At 41.6% G+C, this 24,131-nt stretch overlaps 1 protein-coding gene across 3 annotated transcripts in view; it reads left to right on the top strand.

The window, feature by feature from the left end:
• Positions 1–16,462, top strand: part of tln2b (talin 2b) — a 79,386-nt gene extending 62,924 nt beyond the window's left edge. For 2 of the 3 annotated variants that reach the window (XM_056386581.1, XM_056386579.1), the window contains exons 42-57: positions 456–557; positions 702–821; positions 1,425–1,571; positions 2,656–2,822; positions 3,202–3,385; positions 3,850–3,975; positions 5,796–5,912; positions 6,445–6,630; positions 7,085–7,192; positions 8,137–8,242; positions 9,621–9,745; positions 12,217–12,342; positions 12,437–12,499; positions 12,606–12,788; positions 12,872–12,997; positions 14,143–16,462. In XM_056386581.1, coding sequence (XP_056242556.1) covers positions 456–557; positions 702–821; positions 1,425–1,571; positions 2,656–2,822; positions 3,202–3,385; positions 3,850–3,975; positions 5,796–5,912; positions 6,445–6,630; positions 7,085–7,192; positions 8,137–8,242; positions 9,621–9,745; positions 12,217–12,342; positions 12,437–12,499; positions 12,606–12,788; positions 12,872–12,997; positions 14,143–14,271 — 2,115 coding nt within the window. In that variant the 3' untranslated portion in view covers positions 14,272–16,462. The remainder of the gene's footprint in view (positions 1–455; positions 558–701; positions 822–1,424; positions 1,572–2,655; positions 2,823–3,201; positions 3,386–3,849; positions 3,976–5,795; positions 5,913–6,444; positions 6,631–7,084; positions 7,193–8,136; positions 8,243–9,620; positions 9,746–12,216; positions 12,343–12,436; positions 12,500–12,605; positions 12,789–12,871; positions 12,998–14,142) is intronic. The other variant, XM_056386580.1, reaches the window with a different exon arrangement.
• Positions 16,463–24,131: the final 7,669 nt, after the last annotated feature.

The following is a 24,131-nucleotide window of genomic DNA, read 5'->3' on the forward strand; positions in this document are numbered from 1 at the left end:
AAGTCAGTGGGATGGTTCCTTTATGTAACCTGCATCAAAAAACAAAGCAAGAGAAATAAGCAGATGATCGACCAAGGTAATCCTTCACTTCATTGTGCGCTGACAACCTAGCGAACCAAAAGCTCCTTATATTTAGCATTTTGATATCTTCATACTAATATCTAAAATGCATTTATAATATAATACAGAATGAAGAAATGATTATGAATTGATTATCCACAATGTGGATTATGCCAAAATTCACAGATTCTTACCAAAGGTTTAACAGAGCTGTCAGATCACTATTAAAAACAGTGGAATAGTTGTATAGTAGGAATAGTAAGCCTTATTGTGAAATGGTACCAAACAAAAACAACGGTCCCACCTAGTAGTACCTTGTGCAAAGCCCTAATGTAGAAATGTATTGTATTGTAAGCCTTGAAATAGAGAAAGTACTAAAGGGTTGATCTTCACAGCTGGATGAAGGAACACCCCCTGAACCTGAGGGCTCCTTTGTGGACTACCAGACCACCATGGTAAAGTTCTCCAAGGCCATCGCCATCACTGCACAGGAGATGGTAAGTGCACTAATGTGCTGGGATATCTGTGCCTGACTGTGTGTTTTCCATTACTTTTCCAATCTACAATGACAATATTTGCCAGTAGGGCTGGAGAAACATTAATCTGCTTCTGCTGATGATGTATGTTCTCTCTCTCGTCAGATGACCAAGTCGGTAACTTGCCCTGAAGAGCTCGGTGGCCTTGCCTCTCAGGTGACGGTGGACTATGGACAGCTTTCACACCAAGGACGCCTTGCCGCAGCCACCGCAGAGCCAGAGGAGGTGAGAGGCCATGCCCTCTGTCCTCTATAGAGGATGTAGGGGGAAATTACATACTTGAACTGAATGAAATATTTAACACATCATGCCATATATCTCTTTACTATTGTTACTATTGTAGCTCTGCATTTTACACCAAAAATGCTTTCGGATATATTCACTCACACATTTGTGAGGCTGCTCCTGACAGTGTGAGATCAAACATAACCCCCCGACCCCCACACCCCCACACCCCCACATATTCCTTTCTTAAAGCTTTGCTGCATAGTCCAGAGGCCAGCAGTGTGTGGAAACATTGCACTAATAAGCACACAACTCTTATCAATACCTTGTATATAACAGGCTGCTGGAAACCCTGCTGGTTACCATAGCGACATTGTGCCTCTACAAGTCTAAAAGCCTATAGTGATGCTTATAATGAAGTACCACCCACCCATGAATCTCAGTCTGGAAATTAAAGGTGTAGTGCCAGCATTCCCTCTCTGAGGGTGCTTCAAATCATTTTCATCCACGGGCTGGATAAGAGACATGCCAGTTTAGGATATGATTGTGGTTGTGTAGCACATTGACACAAATGAGAAGATGGATGCCTGGTTATGCTTTCAGGTCGGTTTCCAGATAAAGTCACGGGTGCAAGAGCTGGGCCATGGCTGTATCTACCTGGTCCAGAAGGCTGGAGCCCTGCAGCTCAGCCCCACTGACAGCTTCTCCAAAAGGGAGCTCATTGAGTGTGCCCGCGCAGTCACAGAGAAGGTAAGCTGTGTGGACAGAAAACTGGTAAAGCATCTCTAACTCTCTTGCAGAAGGAAGCTTTTTTTTTTTTTTTTTTTTAATTTTGACTTTTTAAGGAGAGTCTATTTTTGCTGTCATAATTTGCCATCGCTGCTGTTTGAAGTTTGGTGGCAGCATCAACTCGGCATTAGCATTTTTATGAAAATATTTCATGCATTTCTCAGCACTGCTGCCATATATACAGTATATTCCTGTTTAAATAAAGTGATTGAGAACATATAAGTGCGTGCAACTGCAAAACTTGAGAAGATGTCACTAGACTATTGCTAACAGGTATGCTTTATATTCTGATTATTATTCATTATTTTTTAATGTATGGCCTCAGCTTTAATTTTGAACTAGTATACAGTCAAAAGAATAGAGGTTTAACATATGCTATTTTAGGTGGTAATAAACGGGACTTTACTGTATTATTGTACCAATGATGCAGGTCACGAGAGCATGCCCTCCTGACCACCCTCACACTGTGCAGTTAATAATAGTACTAGTGTCTCCCTGCTGTGACCCTGGCAGCAGCTAGTCAATGCTGCTCACACATCAGAATTTATCTCTACTCTGAGGCTATGATTTGGTTCAGGGAACATATCAAACTTGAATAATTTGTGGTGTGGCGCTTGTTAATACTTGAAACGTGCGCCTTGTTGAAATTAACCTCTCAAGACTTTCCATTTGTTTATGAGGGATGGGCAGATGCCAGTCTTCAAGGGAGTTGTGTGGTTTGCAGAGTCAGGCTCATTGACTTAATGTGATTGTGCAGCAGACTCTGATTTAATGCATGCTTAACCCTGCTCTCTCCTCTTAGTCCCAGCTTCCTGCTTTAATCCAGCTCTGTCCAGATCTTCCACTCTAAACATTTGCAGCCTCACTCACCTGCTTCATAAACGCTACAACAACATTTTATAAAAAGGAAAAATTGCTGTTTAATCATTAAACACTTGCAATGCATGCAGAAACTGGGGTTATTTATAGGTGTTTTTACACCTCTAAAAACAGCATGTTTGAAGGACTTCTCTGCATATCTAATGCTGTGCTTCACATGTTCCAGGTGTCCTTGGTCCTGTCAGCACTACAGGCGGGGAACAAAGGCACCCAGGCCTGTATCACAGCAGCCAGCGCTGTTTCTGGCATCATCGCTGACCTGGACACCACCATCATGTTCGCCTCAGCTGGAACACTGAACCCTGAGAATGAAGAGTCTTTTGCTGACCACAGGTGCAATGACCTTGCCACAAACAAATGAAGCAGAGCAAGACACGGTGTTAAATGAAAACCTCAAATCACTAAAAAGAGCAACATTTGATGATGTTAAAAACAGGCCATAGATTAATGGGTTTCAAGATTTCATTTGCTAGGTTTTTACACTGCAACACCGGACCTGTTTTTTTTTTTTTCTTTTGATGACTCACTCAGGAAGAGAGCAGTTTGCCAGTAGTGCAGAATATTGAGCTGCATTTCATATAATGAATGCAAATTGAAAATTGTTCGTACTAAACACGCATTCTGTTCAGAAAAGCAACAGCTTCCTTTCATATTGCTGGTATTTGAGTGTGACTGTGGAGCAGATTGTGACACAATGTGTCCCGTCCCTCAGGGAGAGCATCTTGAAGACAGCCAAGGCGCTGGTGGAGGACACCAAGCTGCTGGTCGCTGGAGCCGCATCCAGCCAGGAGAGACTGGCGCAGGCTGCCCAGTCCTCAGCCAAGACCATCACCCAGCTCACTGAGGTGGTCAAACTAGGAGCCACCAGCATGGGCTCTGAGGACCCCGAGACACAGGTGATGTAAATCCAAAGCACATTTAGACTACAGAATGTCTAATAGAGGCACAGATGTTTTAGCCATAAGTAGCCACAGTTGTATGCTTTAATTTTCTAAAAGATTAAAATCTTTAACTAAGCTCAGTTATTACTTTTTAATTTAGCAGCACAGAGCTTTGTTCTGCTATTACGATTCTTTGTCATTACACTATTCTCTAATATCAGTCATTTACAATGAATGACTTCTATCTGTCTGTACAGCCAGCGTTATATTCTCTGCGTAATTGAGGTTTCATCCAATACATATTGTGTCTCCTCTTTCCCCTGTGTGTATGCCTCTATCTCTGCCCTGCACTAAGTCTGAAGTATCATGACTAGTTGGGAGTGATAAGGGCTGCAGTGTTAAATCCTCTCCCCGGGGAAAGACTGATAAACCTATACTCTGACCATTGTGCCGTATTGATTCCAGCTCTATCTCCTCAGGTGGTTCTGATAAATGCGGTGCGTGATGTGGCCAAGGCTCTGGCCGAACTCATCGGTGCCACCAAATGTGCCGCGGGGAAGCCAGCTGACGACCCGTCCATGTATCAGCTGAAGAGCGCTGCCAAGGTAAAGGATAGACCGCTCAAACAAACGACTGTCATATCTGGTTTAGCTGTGTACCTGTAATTTATTTTTCAGCTGATGCTTTCTCGCCGAGAGGATACAGCAGGTAGATATGTATTGCACAAACGCTCTCTTTGTTTTGCTGCTGTATCTGGTAGCACAGTGTGTGGCTGTTTTACAGGAAGGATATGACCTGTTCTTATCTGGGTGTGTATTTATTCACTTTTTCTGTCTAATCTGTATGTGGGAGAGGAATCGTTACGAAGATGTATATTTTGTGTATGCATTTGTGTTTGTGTTTGTGTGTGTGTGTGTGTGTGTGTGTGTGTGTGTGTATGTGTGTGAGTGTATGTGTGTGAGAGAGAGAGAGAAAGAGCTAGACCTAATCTGCTTTGCTGAGAACTGTAAGTGGTGTAACTGTCAGTCGAGCACATACCTCCACGAAGGCCAAACAGTCGTTCAGTCTCTTCCACCACATCTGGATTATTATCTGGATCTGCACAAAATTATATAAACTCATAGATCTCAACACCATGAATATGTATGATTTTCTACAAATGTTGAAAATATCTTGCAATGTTAAGGAAAGTGATTTAAAAAAACAAAAAAAAAAAAAAAAAATTCCTGAATCCGCCCCTTTAACTAGATCCGCACCAAAATGTAATGGCCTCTTCCCTGGTCCCCACCCCTCCGCCATGTTTGGTGCAAATCAGTTCAGTACTTTTGCATAATCCTGCTGTCGAATAAATAAACAGACATGCTGTGAAAACATAACCTCCTTGGTGGAGGTGAAAAGCAGCACAATAAGGGTTCCTCTTCCAAACTACACACACATGCAAAAGGAGATGTATGTGCAAAGTAGCAATAAATAGCAGTAGCAGAATTACAACATGGAGAATATATGAAATATAAAGAAAATACCAAGTGTAATAAGAGTTTCAGACAGTGTACGAATACATTTTTTCTTATGAACACTGGATCACAGAAAACTTCCAGGTTCGGCCACAGGCCTGGGAGAATGTGAACCATACTGTGCATACACAAAAGAGGTGAGAGTTTTCATTTTCCTCTTGGTTGTCATTACCACTTTTCCAGCTGCCAACCTGCCGAGGAATAAAAACCTGAGATCAGACATTTTGTAACCTTTTTGCAGCTTCGGTCACTGCCATAGAGAAACAAAAATCAAAGTACTGAATCAGTGATAGAGCCTCAGATAACTGTCAACCTCCCGATTTTCTAGTCTACAAAACCTTCTGCAAACTTCCTCGGTTAATTTATTTATTTTACTCACAACTATCATCCCAACCGCAGCATGTAAGTCTAAGTGCTGCCTGGGGTGTGTAATGTTTTCTCATCTAAATGGAATTAGGGCCACCCATGGACCTGGTCATGTTGACAGATTGTTTTTGTTCTTCCAACATATGGTGACCTCCAAATGGGACCCTCTCAAACTCCTGGCAATCATGGTGCTCAAATTCCAAACCTAATAATATACACTTTGCTGAATGCAGCACAGACGGAACAGAATGTGTCACCATGAACTGTATTTTTCCATCCTAGGTGTCATTGCATAAATTTTATTACCAGTACTAAATCAGCCTCTTTTCATTTTTAAATAAATCTCTCAGTCCTTCTTCAGCAGCTGATTGTTTAATTTTCATTTGATAAGCATCTTCAGCACATGTAGCCATTATTCACTGTAATGGAATCAGTGAAGAGGGAGGAAAATGTTATTATTCTACAATATGATATTTTTTGCAGCCGAGGAGAAAGAGCTCCACCTCCTGGTCTGAGCCTCATTATTACTCCCTTCTATTTGACAGGTCATGGTGACCAACGTGACGTCTCTTCTAAAAACAGTGAAGGCAGTGGAGGATGAAGCCACTCGCGGGACGAGGGCACTGGAGGCCACCATTGAGTGCATCAAGCAGGAGCTGACAGTAAGAGTGCCTGACAGGCCGGACCACTTCTTCTGTGGTCTATTGGGAGTCAACTGATGAGACACAGCCTCTCTGCGAAGCTGGCCCAAAGAGGGTCAGGGATATCTATGTCTATTATTCTGAACAAAACAGGGGAGCTTTTTGTTCTTTCTTTTTCCTTTATTGTCTGTCCAGCTCCTTCCCTCTCAGCCCCTGCAGGTTTCTCACAGCTCTTGTTCTTATCGTGGTTTGGGTAGCAGGCAGGAAACAGGAGGGAGATTTCAAGAGCTTGTTTTTTTGTAATTTACTGCTAATCCTTATCAGAGGACCCCCAGCCTGAGAGGAGGCTTTACCAAGAGCTGCAGCCAAAGCCAAATTCAACACAGTCTACCTAACTACTAATTATACTGCTACCCATATCAGGATTTTCCGTTTAGACTGATTACACTTTCTGTGCACTTCTATGAGAATTTTCCCATCTATATTAACGTATCCAAGCCCCTGTCCGTGTCTATAACCAACTACCTGCGTCTGCGCTTCATCATCATGTCAGGTGTTCCAGTCCAAGGACATCCCAGACAAGCCCACCACGCCCGAGGAGTTCATCCGCATGACAAAGGGCATCACCATAGCAACGGCCAAGGCAGTGGCTGCAGGCAACTCTGCCCAGCAGGAGGACGTGATCGCCACTGCCAACCTGAGCCGCAAAGCCATCTCCGATATGTTGACTACCTGCAAGGTGCTAATCCACACAGCCCTGCCAGAACAGGCCTCACACAGACAGCACCAGGCTGCCAGGGAACATGTGAGCCCAGCCTGCTGAGAGCAGATAGGACATTAGAGTCTAGTGGACTTTATGGCTGCTCCCGCTGGTAGTGACTCAGTCACTTTTAAGTCAGCATGTCCTTCAGCGACCGTAGAGCAGCTGCAACAAGATGAAACAGAGGAAAGAAAAGAAAACCGAGGCATTACAAACAAATTAGTGAAGAATTAAGAGATTTTATTAGCTATATATTTGATTTGTGATTGTTACTAAGTTCATCTGCACAAGTAAAAGTATATGTTGCCTATTCCAGACCTAACACATTTTCACTGTGATATTAGGACCTGTCTTAAATTTCAACGTTCCACTGGGAAAAATGACTGTATCTGAATTTAAATGTGTTTTTAAATGTGTTTTCTCACCCTTGCAGCAAGCAGCACACCACCAAGAAGTGGGGGAGGAACTGAGGGTGAGGGCCCTGCAGTACGGCTATGAGTGCACCAGTGGATACATCAACCTTCTGGAGCAAGTGCTGCAGGTTAGAATGAGTCAGAAGCATGTGTCATAAATAAATATATAATGGAGGTGGCTTGTGTATGTGTGCATGCATATGTCTCTAGCTATGGATGAGTGGATTCTGGTCTTTACTATTACCATGTGAAATCTCACAGGTCTTATCGACAAGATTTTACCCTGTGATGCTTGACAAATCTCTCCTGGCTTCCTGTCACTCATACTCTCCATTTACTGTAACATGACCATGAACTGATAATGGAAAGAAAGTCTTATGAATGACTACTATTCTTAAACATGAATAACAGGACTGAAGGCTTTTAAATTTGCCTCTATGTCTGCAGTCTGTGTGTCTGCATCCGTGTTTATTTAGACATTTAATTTCTGAGCAGCTTGTTGCATACGTTTGCATATTAATGAGCAAAACACATTTTTTATGAAATTCCTTAGTTCATTATAACATTCCCCATGTGTTGTATGAAGACAGGTGTGTTGACATGTAAGTCACACTTACATGTTTGCTAGTTAATGCTTAATGAATCACCTCATTTGCATAATTAGTTACAGGTACATCATGTTAATTCTAGCAAATGGGATATGGATATTTGCCCACTAACAGTACCGTGTTTTATAATTTGTGGTCTCAGAGAAAGAAAGAGAAGAAAAAATTATACTGTTGCTACTTTGCTAGTTAACTTTCTCAGAACCAAACCAAATGTAAAAAAAAAATAATAATAACGAGCCAACAATAGACTCACTGGAAGGGAGTGCACGAATTTCAAGTCAAGTCAGTTATTTTTAGTCGCAGTTATTAGTGAGTTCATTTTCACATCATTTATGATCTAGGTCGGTTTGAAGGACAGCGGAACAGATATAGATGTTTGTAAGCCGTGTGCGTGTGTGTGTGTGTGTGTGTGTGTGTGTGTGTGTGTGTGCGTCTGTCCACGTGTTGGGCTCGTGTGTTTTCAGGTGTTGCAGAGACCCACGCCGGAGCAGAAGCAGCAGCTGGCCGTACACTCGAAGCATGTGGCGGCGTGTGTGACAGAGCTCGTCCAGACAGCTGAGGCCATGAAAGGTGAGGCCACACACACTGCTGATGTACACTGTCACACACTCTTACGCAGCGCACACAAACAAGAGTTTGGCTTGACAAATTTTAGTTACCCGTGACCCCGTTTCTCAGTGATGTCAGGATTTTATGGAACATTTAACACACATGAAAGTTGTATATATTTAGCACTCCAAGTCTTTCGTACTCTATATAACAGTATTATGTTATTTTATTCGGAGGCATGAATTTTACAGAAGCTTCTGTGCTTTCCAAAAACCGTTGGCAGCAGATTTTTTAATTTTAAAATGACTGTGAGACAGTATGTGCACTGCAGTTTAAAACTGGGAGAGCTGAAATTGCAGCATATAGTGAAATTAAACGCAAGGGGATTCCCATTAGAAGCCAATCCAATATAATAAAATGTAAAAAAAAAAAAAAAAAAACACACGACAGGATTGTGGCGATGTTGGAGATTAGTCAAAGGAGCCCTAATCCTCTTCTGCATGGATAATATTATAGCGTTACTGAGTGAAGCCACCAAACCTGTCTGCGTCCCTAATAAAGATAGGTCATGAAAATCACTTTAGAATATTGAAATCATGCCGTGGAGTGATTGCCCGGCAAATTGTTCCAAATGAAGCTCTATATGATGGTTATGACACAAATATACTGGAGTGTTTCCTGTAGAAACTGCAGTGCCACATCTGACAGGCGTAATAGATTGTGTTTCGACGAGAATTAGATTTCAGCGTATAGCCTGAGACCCAGTGGGGCTATCCACTTCACCTATCTAATGTCCCATGTGCTCTCTCCCTCTCTCTCCCCTGCTCTTTCCTTGCCGCCTCAGATGGAGGTAAGTGGGATATGGTGTGTTTTGTTCCCTCAGATCACCTTTCATAGAGTCAGAAGGGGGTAGAGGAATAGACGGCTTCGGGGGTGGGGGTGCAGAACAGATTTCCCCAGAGCTCGACATAATCCATGAAAACATCGTTCCATCTGCTTTACCAAGCTGTTCGCAAACATCTCCAGTTTATGGGCACTTAAAAACCTATAAAAAGACAAAGATCCATCAAATGTGCATTTCTTCGAAGTTTTCGTTTATTTTATTTAACTTTGAGACATCACTGTCATATTGCAAACAGTTCTTTGGCGTGTACAGACCTCATGAACTCGGCTGCTGTTGAAGGAAACTGAGATTTAGCATTTCTGTGATGCCTGGATTGTTTGAATGAGTGCATGAAAAAGAACATCTGGTTCAAGTTTAATGTTGACCCCAAACCTCATTGTTGACATAAAATAAAATGTTATCACCAGAATTATTGCGCTGGTGTTTCCTTTGTGAGTCTGTGCTAGATAAGTATGCTGTAACCAACATCTGGGCATGTGTCGATCCTTTTTTCAGGATCAGAGTGTGTGGACCCCGAGGACCCAACTGTCATCGCTGAGACTGAGCTCCTTGGAGCAGCAGCATCCATTGAAGCTGCAGCCAAGAAACTAGAGCAGCTGAAACCCAGGGCCAAGCCCAAGGTATAAGTGCCCCTCTCAATCCTTCCCACCCACACAAACCCACGCACAGCTCTTTGCGATTAATCAGCAGGGAGTCCGTGTGGGCCGAAGGTAGGAAAAGGTGAAACTGACTTTGAGGTGGGGTCATCTTTTCCCGTCACTGAGCTGGTTTCTTGATATCATTAAAGGAAAGGAAAAAAAAAAAATGTTCTCTGTGTTGCAAACACTGTGTTGAGTCAGACAGCTGGTCTAGTGAGCTAACATACAACGCTTGGAAAACTTTCTTCAAACGCACTTTTGGACATTATTTTGAGTTGCGTTGCCAGGAGACGCAATTACACTGCTGGGTCTTCAAGCTTATGTTGGAACGAGTTCAAATGTGTGATGAACTGTTGTGACCCTATCTGAAAGAGTGGGCCTCTGTCTTATTGAACTTATTTCCTTTGTTTTATTGCAGTGTTCCTCATTTCTAAACCAAACTCAGAGAGGCTTTTTCAGCCTGTTATTCATCTCCCCCATGCCGTGGTGTTGCCTAAAAAACAAACCAACTTTACCACATAAAATGCAGAGACAATAGGCAAAAAGATGGGAGATGGTAGTGATAGTGCCTTTGGAAAGTGAAATTATTATTACATTGTTCTGTATGCAATATAGGACTGTGTGTGTGTGTGGTGTGCTACTGCATGATGATTGTGTTGTTTGTTTATCTGTCTCTGGAGACTGAATAGTTGGATCCTAGTGCTCCTCCTTGTGTGCCTGTAGTGCTTTCCCCCTTTTCTAACCCCGTTCCTGTACACAGTGATTGTCACTTCCACCCTCTGTTTGATGCGAGGGATTGCATATTTAGGTTACCCCAGTTTTAATAAAGACCATATAATGCTCTGTCTCATAGTATAATTCCACAGCTACAGACTGCGTTTATGAAAAGGGGATTAGAGAGTGAAAGGCTTTTCCTCTTTTAGATGTCAGTGTCTCCCTCTAGTGATGTAACAGGAAGCAACTCCACCAAATAGCATTTAAAGGGGGGGTACCACTTAACTTTCAACTATGCCCTACTACCAATCCGGTTTTGCCCACCCTTAATTTGTGTTCAGATGTAGAAATAAAAATTAAATCTAAAAAAAATGATTTTACCATAAAGGGCTGTGTCTTAAAGCTTTTGCAAGTTTTGCAGTCCACAAAATAGTCTCTCACACAAAAACAGAGAAGCAATTTATACGATTTTTAATTCAAAAGTAAATTTTATTCTGAGACAGAGTTGATGAAGAGCTACTGATACAGCTTCAGGTAGCCGCCATATAATCTATCAGATTGTGTAGGTGTATCAAGCATTTATTTATCTGTCTAGAGCAGCTTGGATTCTCCTTCTCCCTTCATCCCTCCCACCCTGTAAGGAGAGGGTGGTGGTTCTTCTGCTCCCAGCATGCTTCCCTGCCCTGCGCCCCTCCCCTCCTCCCCCCACCCCCCTCTGAGTCGTTGTAGACCTGGAAGCCTTCTCTGCAGGGCTCTGTCTGATATGTTTGATATATTAGGTTGTTATTCAGTCCAACTATATATCAAACATATTCCTACAGTGTCCCGCCCTGTCTCCAGCCACGTGTGCCTTATGTGTTTATGGAGGTCTATCAAATGCTGTTGACTCCTGAGGCAGAGATGGCCAATTGTTAACTGACCCCTGAACTCATATACTCTGATCTTCATACTGGTATTTAGTTCAGGTTTGGGAAACGGGGAATTGATTTAGATCCCACTCTGTTGTCACTGAAAAATTTTGCTTTTTGATTATGTACGGATAAACTTGAACACTTTTCTGGGGATTGGGTTATTTTTTAAGAAACTATGAGGGAGATTCTGTAATCAAAAACTAGCATTTAGTGTTTTTTTTATTTTATTTTATTTTGAATTATTTTTGTAGTCGTAATATGAATAAATTCTACTAATTTTAGGTCAATAAATGAATAGAGAAATAAATGATTTCTAGAGAAAAGAATATTTAGACCTTCATGTTTGGAAATTTCAGACAACATAAGCAAATTGTTACAGACAATCTTTTCTATAGTGTTGTCTAAATTCTCATGATATACTGGTGCTGACGGTAACCGTGATATTTAAAAAAAAAATGTAGTATTGATGTTGTTTTAATAATGCACCTATGATAACATTGTGATGGCACACGGTAGGCCTTGTGGATCCTGTCATCTGGTTGACTTTATGTGTGCTCTTGTACAGTTTTGGTTACAGACTCTCTCTTCCCGTCGCTATACTCGTATTTGAGTCTAATTCATTTGCCAGAAAAGAGACAATACACACAATAAGTAAAGTTAAAGATGAATATGACTAATAGTATTGTTATTCCTTCTCCTGCGCCCAAATTTCTGCAGATACCACGATAATATCATTATTGTGAATTGTTTTGGCCACGATAATCATGTAGCGCAAATCTGACATCGACAATCGTGGCGGCCCTTGCTGACATGTGGTCTTCCTTCCAGCAGGCAGATGAGACACTGGATTTTGAGGAGCAGATCTTAGAGGCCGCAAAGTCCATCGCTGCAGCAACTAGTGCTCTTGTTAAATCTGCATCGGCAGCTCAGAGAGAACTAGTGGCACAAGGAAAGGTCAGTCTACACATTCACTCAGACACAATACAAAACACAATATCTAATAATGTGATAAAATATTTTAAAAAAATTTCCTCAAACCATGCCTCAGGTGGGATCCAATCTCGCCAATGCAGTGGATGACGGCCAGTGGTCACAGGGTCTTATATCAGCGGTAAGTTTCAATTAACATTTACTCTTATAAACTTGCTGCGTGTTAACCCAGATTAAAACAATATATCAAACAAAATGAGCACATGTGAATTTGTTGCTTGCTGTAGGCGCGTATGGTAGCAGCAGCCACCAGTAACCTGTGTGAGGCGGCTAACGCCTCAGTTCAGGGTCACGCCAGCGAGGAGAAGCTCATCTCTTCAGCCAAACAGGTCGCGGCTTCCACAGCTCAGCTGCTGGTGGCCTGCAAGGTGAAGGCAGACCAGGATTCTGAAGCCATGAGGAGACTACAGGTAAAACTGACCAACAGTCTCAATGTATCCATGTGTGTACGTGGATTGTGTGCGTGCTAACTTTGAGATTATCTGTTCGAAAGGCTGCCGGCAATGCGGTGAAGCGAGCGTCAGACAACCTGGTGAAGGCGGCTCAGAAAGCAGCGTTTGACAAGAATGAAGATGATAGTGTGGTGGTAAAGACCAAATTTGTTGGAGGCATAGCTCAGGTGAGACAAAATCCTGACAGATCTTTATGAGAGACCTGCAACAAAAATGATCCCTATTGTGTGGTTTGCCCTTTTCACTTAACGTTTGCACCTCTCCCTGATCTGCCAAAATGCCACAGCGCTTTTTATGAAATTGTGATGAGCTGCTGTGGATAAACAGCTCATCAGCTTCATTTCAAAAATGTTTACCAGGTTTACCAGACACCCACAGTTGCAAAACATCACATCTCTTGAAGACTTTTAGCATCTTTCTGTAACAGCAGATAACTTGCTTCCTTTTCATCTTTGGAAAGATTGGACAGTAATTGATGTGAGTGTGTCCCACCCACCCCCAGGGTGCTACAGGAAGCTTTAGTTTTCATCTTGATTGATTAAGTTTCGGTCTCAGTCAGTGGTTCACCCCTTCAGGGCTTTAGCTTGTCACTTTCTCTGTCTGACCAGTGAGACTTGCTGTCTCGTACATGTCTGATCACTGTTACACAGAGGGAGCTGTGGACAACATTGTTTCTTTAAACACTTTAGACTCTTAGACCAAACAATAAATCTATTATTAGATTTTTTTCTAGGGAAATTCTTTATTTTTTCAAAACTATTATAGCCTAATCCGAACTATTCTTACTGCTGTTATTCATTTTTATAATAATAACAATATGAATATTTCTGTATTGAAATATGTATGTACATATACCAATATCTATTGTAAATATGAACCACACAGAAAAGGCCTAGTAGGCCTATATTTTGTGCAAAAATCACAGAAAAGACATGAAACATTTTGGTTGTTTTGGCACTACACTCCCGAACACTCATGTTTGTGTCATCTTCTTTAATTCACGTGTGCTTACATCCATATGGGGTGGAAATGGCAGCCCTATTTTTACACTGCCCCCCAAATTCAGAAGCTTTTCACATTTAATCTCGTCTTTTAAGCAACTGAAATGTTTAAATGCTTCTTGCTGTATACTGTAAGACACTCTTTCTCAGTGGATAGTGCTTTTTGGTGCATTTTCTTCCATACTATGAGTTAACAGGCTGTATTGTGTGAGCTGAGCACAGCGCAGGTTTTTCATTTCAAGCTATCCACATGAATGGGATTAGGATGAGTGAAAGGCACATTTTCTGTCATCTGTTCCCGTCCTCCTCAGATCATTGCAGCTCAGGAGGAGATGCTGAGGAAGGAGCGGGAGCTGGAGGAAGCCCGCAAGAAGCTGGCTCAGATCCGACAGCAGCAGTACAAGTTCCTGCCCAGCGAGTTGAGGGAGGATGAGGGCTGATTGGCTGAGCGGGGAGGATGTGTGCTGCGCTGATGAGACCCTCTTGTCATGGGATGATGTTGCCGATGGCTGCTTTACTCTCATATAACCGAGGAATATACAGCACTTGAAACAGGCCTGTTTGGTGAGAAAAAACAAGTGCCTGTGCTCTGTAGTGTATTTGTATGTGTGTATGTGTGTGCATCACGTGCGTATGTATTTGTCAGTGAATGACATTGACATTCAATAAGGAGAAAGCTGTTACAGTTGTCAATATAAGCAAGTCGAGACAGTATGATAAAGTTGTATGATAAATGTATCATTGCTTTGTGGGTGTTACTGCATCATGAGCATTACTGACTGTTACAATCATGAAATGAAGATGTTATGAATGCAGAAATCCTCTATAATCTTTGAATGTTCTATACTTGTTGAAGGTTCAGAGCAAATAGGAATGAACTGATGATATCTCTGCAACTGGCAGAACAAACCTAAGGGTCCATAGCTTCTATTCTATATGTAAAAAACCTCAAATGGTTTAGAAAAAGGCAGGAGGGGAGGGGGGGTACCTCATTTCACCACTGGCTTGCATGCACCATAATGTCTATACATATCAACGAAGCTACTAACCAATAGAGTAGTATAGAGTGAAAAGGCACTTGTATTTTACTAATAAAAATGTGAAATTAGGGTTTGCTGTTAACCTAGTAAACCTTTGGAAATCAAGGATTCTGATTAAACTAACTTGTTCAGCGTCACACCAAACAATGAGGGGTTGTGATTGGTTTAAATGACAAGTAAAAAGACAAAACAAAAAAACAGAGCACTGGCCAACAATAGCTATAAATATATTTATTCTTGACTAATTTTTCTAAAGAGCAAGTAGTTCTTTAAGATGCGGACAGTTGTAATCTGTGTTCTTTATCAGAATTTGGACTGTATGTGACCAAATATGTCATGCTCCTCTTACATCATGCCACTTCCTGTAACCCCCGCATACACAGAGCTGTGTAAGGAATATATGTTTACATTATTTGTCATTGTTTGTTCTCCCTTGTCTTCATGTTTTAATTCCTCTCCCATTACCACTGTCCAGGTTTGGTTTCGGTGCCCGCTGTACTGTACACTTGCACATACACACACAAACACACTCACATACAGTTATTTTCCACTAGTCACTGCCCTGTCCTGGTAAAGGCATTTTCACTTTAGACTGAGTGTCTATAGCAATACATTACGCAGAAGATAATAATAATAATGAGAGCCTGTGCTGTTATTGGATGGAAGATTGGATGTGTGCAATGATATTTGGCTTTGGGCTCTTGAATGGAACAAGCAGACATTCTGCACTGAAGTTGCTCATAAACCTACGCACTGAAGAAGGCAATTTAAAGCTTCCATTATATTTAATGTGGGACATTCTCCTAACAAACTAGAAGGAAATGGCTTCGAGCTCTGATTGAGGAAACTGATTCAATGATTTTTTTTTTTTTTTTCATTTCTTGAGTATATTAATGTATAATATATTGGAAATTTTAAGCAGTTCATCTCAGTCTATCCATGCCAGTGTCTGGTCTGCATTGTGTACTAGTGCCTTACTTGAGTCTGCCCTGTGAGCAGCTGAAGATCAGGCTGGGTGGGAGCCTGAGCCTTTTCCTCTCTGGATCAGAACATTATGCCAGTCTAATGCCCATCGGGGTCTTAATAAACTGACACCTAGTCCTTTGCCATACAGTACAATGCCTTGGCTGGTGACCTACCTGCCTACAACGTTATAATGCTGATATAAAAGGGCATCTGTGGATACCTTAGGATTAAGAGACCATATCGGAAGACTAACACTAGACTGCATTCCATGAGCATGTGGCAATTTGTGTTTGAAGTCAAGAAATTGTTGAAATTCATTACGCCAAGTCCCTCTTAAATGTCGGACCGAATAACTTCCTTGTTTCATTGTCTAATCACTATAAAAAAAAAATTAGTTTTTATCAGTAAATGTCAGAATTACCCTGAAATATATTGTCTTACTGATTTGTCTAAGTATTAACGGAAATAGAAAAAGTTACTAGCTCTGTTATGAATCGGTGTTGTGCTTTCTTTAACAGACTGCATTAGTTTTATGATTTGATGCTGTATGTATAATATTTATCTGGTCACAAAAGTATTTTTTGTATTCACAAAAAAATAAAAGAGTTTCAAACAACCAGTACAATTAGGATCATTTTTATTTCGTATCAATGCATGTAGTTGTAGTGTAATAGGAAAAAAAGAAAGAAAAAAAAAAGGTCATGCTACATTCTTTCCAGCAGATGTCAGTATTATCCTTCATAGTTCAGTCAGTGGGGTCAGTGGATGTTTGGAGAAATATGTTCTAGTGGAGGGTTTGGCAAAGTTAGCCAGACCAAATATGGACATAGTGGATGTGTTTTTTTTCCCCTCTTACTTCACAGACCAGACCTTGAAGTATGCAGAGATTCCCATTTAGATGTTTTGGTCAAGAATGAGATTTCACATTCATTTTTTTTTTTTTTTTTTTTGTGAAACCTCGTGTAGATGGTTTGTTGGTCTGCTGGCAATAAGTCAGACTTGAGCTTTTTTACTCAGGTGATGCAGTACTTCACCCTGTAGCCCAGCCTGTCTCTGTGTCAGCAGCATACGGGGGCAGAGTGTGTAAACGATGGTTAAAGGTGGCTAACACAATACAATGAGTCGTCCTAATGAACACCATATTTGGTTGTTTGAGAGATTTGGTCTCATGCAAGGCCAGGCCACACAGTGGAGAGGGGAAACTGAAGCCATGTGTTTAACTGGAAGTGCCCATCCACTACTCACCCTCTCTCTCCCTCCAGTCCCGAGGACCAGGAGGATGTTTGTCTGGTTAACTCTTGGCATTTGTTCAGAGCCATTAAAACCTCAGTAGATTAATGATGAAAAGCAGAGATGTGGTCGGCTTGAGTTCTTCCTCTTATTGTCCTGAACTTCATGATTTCAGACTAATTAGCAAACCACTCTATTATAGCTATAATCAAGTTTCCACAAAGGTCGTGCATCTACAACTTTTGACTGCAAAATTTCCATTTGGCAGAAGAAGCCACATGGTCCGCATGAATCAAAAGAGAAAAATATTTTAGGATTTGGGTTTCTCATGCTCTCTCTGTTCACTTATATCTACTCCTCAAGCTCTTCTTTTTGTTTTTCTATTGGTTGCCATTAAAGACACTTCCTGTTACATGTCAGTTTCCTGCACAGGGACGCAGGTGTGAACTCCAGATGCACCTTTCCAGCCTGATCTTTTACACCGTGGCGTATGTCATTAACCCTCTTCAACCCCACAGACTCATATTTCAAACCAAAACTTTGTCTCAAAGATCTCAGCTTTTCCAAAGATTGCCATTGATGTTGAGCTAGATTACAGGAAAATGTGCACAAAATCATACACAAGACCTCTAGAATTTTCTGTCTGAAATAATTGTGCGGACATATTAAAATGGCTTCATGCTTTGAATATTTCACCAATTTTGTTCAATCACGTGATGTACTAGAAGTCAAGTCTCAACACACAGCACACATGCTATAGTAATACTTGTCATCAACCGTATGCATCTCTAGCATGCTAGGTGTCCTAATTGCAGCGCTGGAAGTTGTGCTTTGCAGTGACAGAGGCTTGTGCCATTCCTAATCCCCACAGCTTGGTCGCCATGTAGTTCACGCTTTGGTCCACGCTCAAGTTCTCAAAATTGAAGCCGTGTTAACCCGTAGCTAAACCAAACAACACAGGGTCAACTTTCTGCTTTCATCATTTCAGCACTAATCCACAGTATATTCAAGCCACAGCAGAGCAATAAATGCACTTGGCTAATATCGGTTTCTTGAAATCTATATTTTTTTTAATATATTTTACGGTTTGCACAACAGGCAAGTTACTGTATACTAAGACATGATACTGTTCAGCACTGGAGTCATGGCTTGTGCTAAGAACAGCCTCAGTGAAACTGAGAGTTGTCACACCGGAAAGCTATGTCGCCAGTTATAGCATGTTATTGATACTCTTTGAAATCTCAGTGTTTATCAGTTTCACAATTTTCCTTTTGGGGAATCCCAGTTTTTGCAGTTACTAGACTAAACAATGGTGAATTCTTCACAGTATATTAAGAAAAACAGGCATCACACTATAGAAGAGACCTGTTTGTGAATAGATTTACAGTTTGGCTAGTGTATTATTTGTTTGGAGCCCAGTTCTGCTATAAAATTATAAAACAGGTCGAGAAGGGCATAATGGTCTTTTACAGCGCAGAGAGAGGGAGGGAATTCCTGCTCTTAGCTGGTTTTCTCCAGTTCTAGAGAAAAAGGATGAAAGAGGAAGTGAGGTTTGGAAAAAATGCACACCAGGAAAGGCTTTTGGGTTTTGGGCTGGGCCATTTGTCCAAAGCATGCTTCTTAGATTTTTCTTACTCATAGAAGACATTTTAATGTGACAGTGTCTTTCTCAGGTCTTTGTCCTATTAAAACATCTGTGAACAAAAAAGGTCTTCAATAGTTGTAAACTTTGTGCAACGTGACGGATGTTCTCCTCCTTTGTCCTTTGTGGCTGCTTTCCAAGCACACCTGTTCTCTGTGATTTTTATGAAAGTATTCAGAAGTCTTTTGTGTTTATGATCCTACTGAGGTTGTGATATGAAGAAGACAGTAAAGTGAAGGCTAAGGAAAGGCTTTAGCTCTGGTTCAGCAGCCATGTCAGGCAAAGAAATTTACAGTTTGTTCAAGCTGATAAAACAGTGGAAGCCAGTATTGTTCATGGGTTGAATGGCTGTAGTTAATGTTTGGCTTCAGTCCATTTTGTCAGGAAGTTTCACATAGTCCAGACCCAAAGATGGTATGGCAGAGAGAAGTAAGAAGGCACTTAAACTGTTAAGAGAATTACCAAAACCTCCCAGAAATTTCCGTCCAGCTTGTTTTTTCTTATGTTGCTTATCCCGTAGCTGTATTCACTCCTGTCTATAACTGAGGATGATGACTTTTTATCGCTGAGCCACAATAGCTGGTTTGGTGATAAAAAGCCATTATCCTCAGTGTGTGTTTACCCAAGCTCAGTTCAGCAAGACTCTCTGTTGTGTATGGACTTCATGTAAACACACTCGCACTGTCCTGGCAATTAAATGGCTGAAGAACGGAAACACTGTGGAATAGAAGAATAGAGCAGCGACTTACAGTATGGTGGGTGAGGTCACTGTGTTACAATGATGCTGCTGTTTACTCATACTCACATTCCACCCCTCTGCCTGCTCCGAGAAGCCCTGCTCCCTAACATAAACCTGGGAGACAGCAGCTGATGGATCCAAGAGAGTCTTTTACTCAGTCCTGGAACACTTGACTATTTTAGGTAATCAGCCGGGGTCTCCCAACATGTTGGCTCCATAACCCATCCAGTGTAGAGCCTCTGATTTAATGAGAATAGTAAACCGAGTCTGTGGAAGATGACTTCTGTGCTTTCATAACTGGTTATTGTGCGGGCTGTGATTTCACAGTTAAAACCCAAGAGGTTACAGTGATATTATTATAGAAACTGTAGTGCTTGATTTTACGATTTCTAATTTCATATCTGATACATGGGATTCCTCTGAGGTCGCCTGGGGAGGATCAGATGAAATGAAACCAGTGCTTTTTATGATGAACAAAGTTGATTCGCATATTCCAGGCTTTAACTGTCCAGCCAAAGATCATAAAAGTTGTATTGTGAGTGTCAGGTTGCAGGAAGTGTCCCATATTCTGGTCCTTATGTAATGCAACATCAGGCAGAATTCACCCATTTCCATGAGATAACAGGTGGGTGGTGCTTATAGGTTAACTATGAGAGTTAGTTGCAGTCACCTTCAGAGAGTCTAACCTCTGCTGACTGACAGTATTTGCTGCCTGTTTCTCCCATGACGGCACAGCAGCTCCTTTAGCCATCAAGTAAGGAGGGCGCAGTATTTCTCAGTCAGCAGTGACAGCAAAGCTATATTGGGACGGAGCTGAGACTTAAAACTTGGGTGCTAATTTTGGACAACCCCACATGTAGCATCGGGAACAGCTATTAAATGATACCGTCTGACTTCGACACTCTCTTCGAAAGTCAGGCTTTCCTCAGTGATTTACTGCGATTTTTCTTGGTTTTTGCTCATTCCTGAAACAGCGTTGAGAGAGAGAGAGAGAGAGAGCTGTGGAACAGGGGAGCCGTGTGTCTCAGACTGTGCTGCCGACTGGAACTGATCTGCAGTGTCTCCTGGGATTTAAGCTGTCTAGAGTGAAATCTAACACTCGTCCATCCAAACCCTTCTGTCTTAATAAGGAAACTTTGCTCAACACTCGTTAGATGACAGGCCGCATTTCTGCAGAGGGAAAAAGTCCTTGGCTCCTTTTCTTCTCTCAATCCTGCGGCCTCCCCACCCTGTATTAAAGCTGAATAAACAGTCACTCCACTCAGTGCTCAGCAGATTTTTCTCATCACTGATGCCAATTTTCATGAGAGGATTTGGTGTGGGGACAGCCAAAATGATTAATCAGTATGACTTTCTCCACACTACTATGTCTTACATGAAGGGTTTGTCTCTTACTATATCCACTCAGCCACTCAGACTCAGCTGACTCCTTTTGATGGATCCTGGGAGCCTGAAGTTCTGCTCTAAAGCACATTTTTAAAGTACTTGTACTTTACTTGAGTATTTACACTTTCTGCTACTTTGTACTCCACTAGATTTCAATGGGAAATACTGAGCTTTTTATTCCACTTAATTCGTTTGATAGCTATAGTTACTAGTTATTGTTAGATTAAGATTTTATATGGAATAAAAAACATAAGATAAGATTATCATACCAGTGGTTCCCAACCCTTTTAGCCTGAAACGCTTAAAGAACAGTGTCTAGGGGGGGATCCTTGTCATGTTTCAGTGTCAGTGAATTCTTAGCACCAAATATTAATGTCCTGTCTAAACTTAATTTAAAAGGAAAGACTGGACAGAAGACCAAAAATAATACAAATTTATGTAGCAGAACTTTTTTTTTTCTTCCATCTCATTAAATCATTATATCACCACCCCTCAGATTTATCATGTGACCCTTAGGAAGGGGCCCAGCCCCTAGGTTGGAAACCACTGGACTAAACTACCCAGTGGTTGTTACAACTAGCTCCACCTCTATTCTAGCAAGGATTGTGTTCTGTTCTAATAATTTTTAAGTTCTTTGACACTCAATGTAAATTTTGCTTATAGTACTCTGTACTTTTACTCAAGTAGGATTTTTTTGTTGCTACTTTGACATCTGAATGCTTCTTCCTCCACTGGTCTTTCACATGCTTTTTGATGGGATCACTGATGTTTTTTAAACAGCCCAGAAGCATAATTACCCCTCTTATCTTACTGTATATTGTTATCTCAGACATCCAGAGCCTCAAAGCAGGAACTCACCAGACCACACCAGATGGATGTCTATTTATCCTCACGTCTGTGGCCTCAGACAGTTGTTTTCGATGACTGACTTTGCACAACTGTTTTATCTAGCTCCCTGGCCGCGCGGTGATTCTGAGCCTGACTGGAAAATGGTCACGGCATCTGATCAAACGTGGGGCTGCAGGCAGGCTTTGGTGTAAGAATGCAGGTGGCGCAGAGCTGTGGGTTCATGTGGCATTCCTCACTGTAGAGAGACCACTGTGACCCAGTCACGGTGAACACAGCCTGCAAGCTTTCAGACAGCCACTCAAAACCACAGTGGAATGTCTCATCACCATAGATTCTCACACACGCTCCACATTATGGCTTTTCTTCAGCCAAACTATGGTCATTTTGCGGTTTAGGACTCTTACTCACTTCACAACTTCATATAAAGCTTCCCTTTCTTTTTCAAACTTAGAAAAGAGGAAGTTTTTCGTTCACTACAAATGGTCGTTGTAAGTGTTTTGATGAGGATTATTCTCCCTTAGGAAGAATTAAGTTGAATTTTGTTGTTGAGAGCAAGAGCAGTTTATAGTCACAAAAATATACAAAAGCAAACTACTGTGCTACCATAGAAGTCCAGCATCCTCCTTGTCTTGCCATTGTTTCATTTCCCAGTGCCAGAAGCCTCTGACAGTCAGGACTGTAACAGGGAGAACAGTGGCTGAGCTGGAAGCGCATACCAAGAAGTTTTATAGCCCTGTGGAATGGAAAGAAATATCGAGTATGTCTTTGGACCTCACAAAAAGCCCCCGCAACTCAGCTCTCTCCTCTGTCTGTCTCCTCTACCTCGCTTACACGAGAGAGAGGGAGAGAGAGAGAGAGAGAGAGAGAAAGAGAGAGAGAGCCCATATATGGACACATATATGAAAGATTCTCCCTCAGTGTGCAAACACAGAAACTTCTAGCCCCTGTGACATGAAGGGCAAAAGATTGAAGGAAAATATTTAAAGAGTGCTATCAACAAGATGCTGAGCAGCTGTGAACCAGTAAGACATGAAAAAACACAACAATAATTAAGCAGAGAGAGGGTGAAGACATCATGTAAAGTATATAGCAAAGGATAGTGAGTGTTAATGTGTGTGATTTAGAAAGATCTTTCAACAGCGACTGATCCCTTAGGGAAGAATTTCTGAGCAGGACACAACTGTGATGCTGCGGAAGGAATCTCTTATCTGGAAACGGGAGAAGTCCAAGCTGCCGGTAAACAATCATTTACTCCCCACCTCCCTCTTGACTTGCCCTTCTCTGTGTACAAATAAACACAATGGAAGTGCAAAAAAAGTGCTGTTTTCCTAAATTGAAGACAGATTTTTGGTTGCAGAATGTCAGGCAGATTGACTTTCTTCTGTTGCAGTCTTCGTGCAACGACATGTCTGGCTTTTTGGAGAATTAGATTTTACACCAGGATTCTAGCATGGCATCCCACATGAGCTTGAAATGAATCGTGACAGTTCCCCCCGAATGCTTTCTCTCTCTCCCGCCCCCTCCCCTCTTTTGGTCTAAGCTGACTGAGCAGCATCAGATATGGCTGACATTCTTGCCTCTCTGTGTGTCCCCATCTGTAGAAGGGGAACACAAACAAACAGTCTGGGAGGAGCGCTGTCGAGGCCACAAATATTCCTCCATTATGACTTCTACCCACATTTGTGTTTGCAGTACTGGAAGCCTCTGCGTTTGGTATTTTTACTCCACAGCTCAGCTTGTGTTTTCTCTCAATAAGTCATAGCTGCTTGCATAGTGTCACTCAGGATTCTCTGCAAGCCCTCGTCTCTTAAACTTTGGAAATTACATCTAAATCTCTTTAAATCTCTCAATCTTTCACCAATGTATCTGTACAAGAACAGAATACAAACTTCTAAATTACTTCTAGACAGTTGTTTATCATCATTGCATAGCAAAGAGTTGTTTTTTTTTCCAGTTTTCTGTTGGTCAGCATCAGCAGAGCCTTTCAAACACACCAGTGGATTTCTGTAAAACTATGTAAGTTTGTGCCTCTTTCCAGGCCCGTAAGAGATTTATTACAGGTCCTTACAGTCTGAGAGATGACAGATCATTTCTTTTAACAGCAGCTACTTGTACAGTAGCAAAAATTTGGCATGGGAGGAATGCTACCCATCTTCAATGAAGCACCTGCAGCTGAAATATTTGACCTTCCTACCCCAGGAATTTGACTCCTCAAACGGGAGTGTTGGAAAATTGTGAATTTGGAGCACCTTGTTGCGTAGCCCCATTTTTCCATTAGCTAAATAGAAAGGTTAAATGGAATTACAATCAACAGAGGGACACTTATGTGTGATTTACATCCTTAATGACAGATTTATCACCACACTGAACTGTGTGAGTCAAAGTGTCACAGCCTTATTGCAACTATCCATCAAGTAAAATACTGTGCTCTAGCTGTGGTTAGATATC

Source organism: Seriola aureovittata, chromosome 10, assembly GCF_021018895.1.
Source record: "Seriola aureovittata isolate HTS-2021-v1 ecotype China chromosome 10, ASM2101889v1, whole genome shotgun sequence".
In the NCBI taxonomy this organism is placed as follows: Eukaryota; Metazoa; Chordata; class Actinopteri; order Carangiformes; family Carangidae; genus Seriola; species Seriola aureovittata.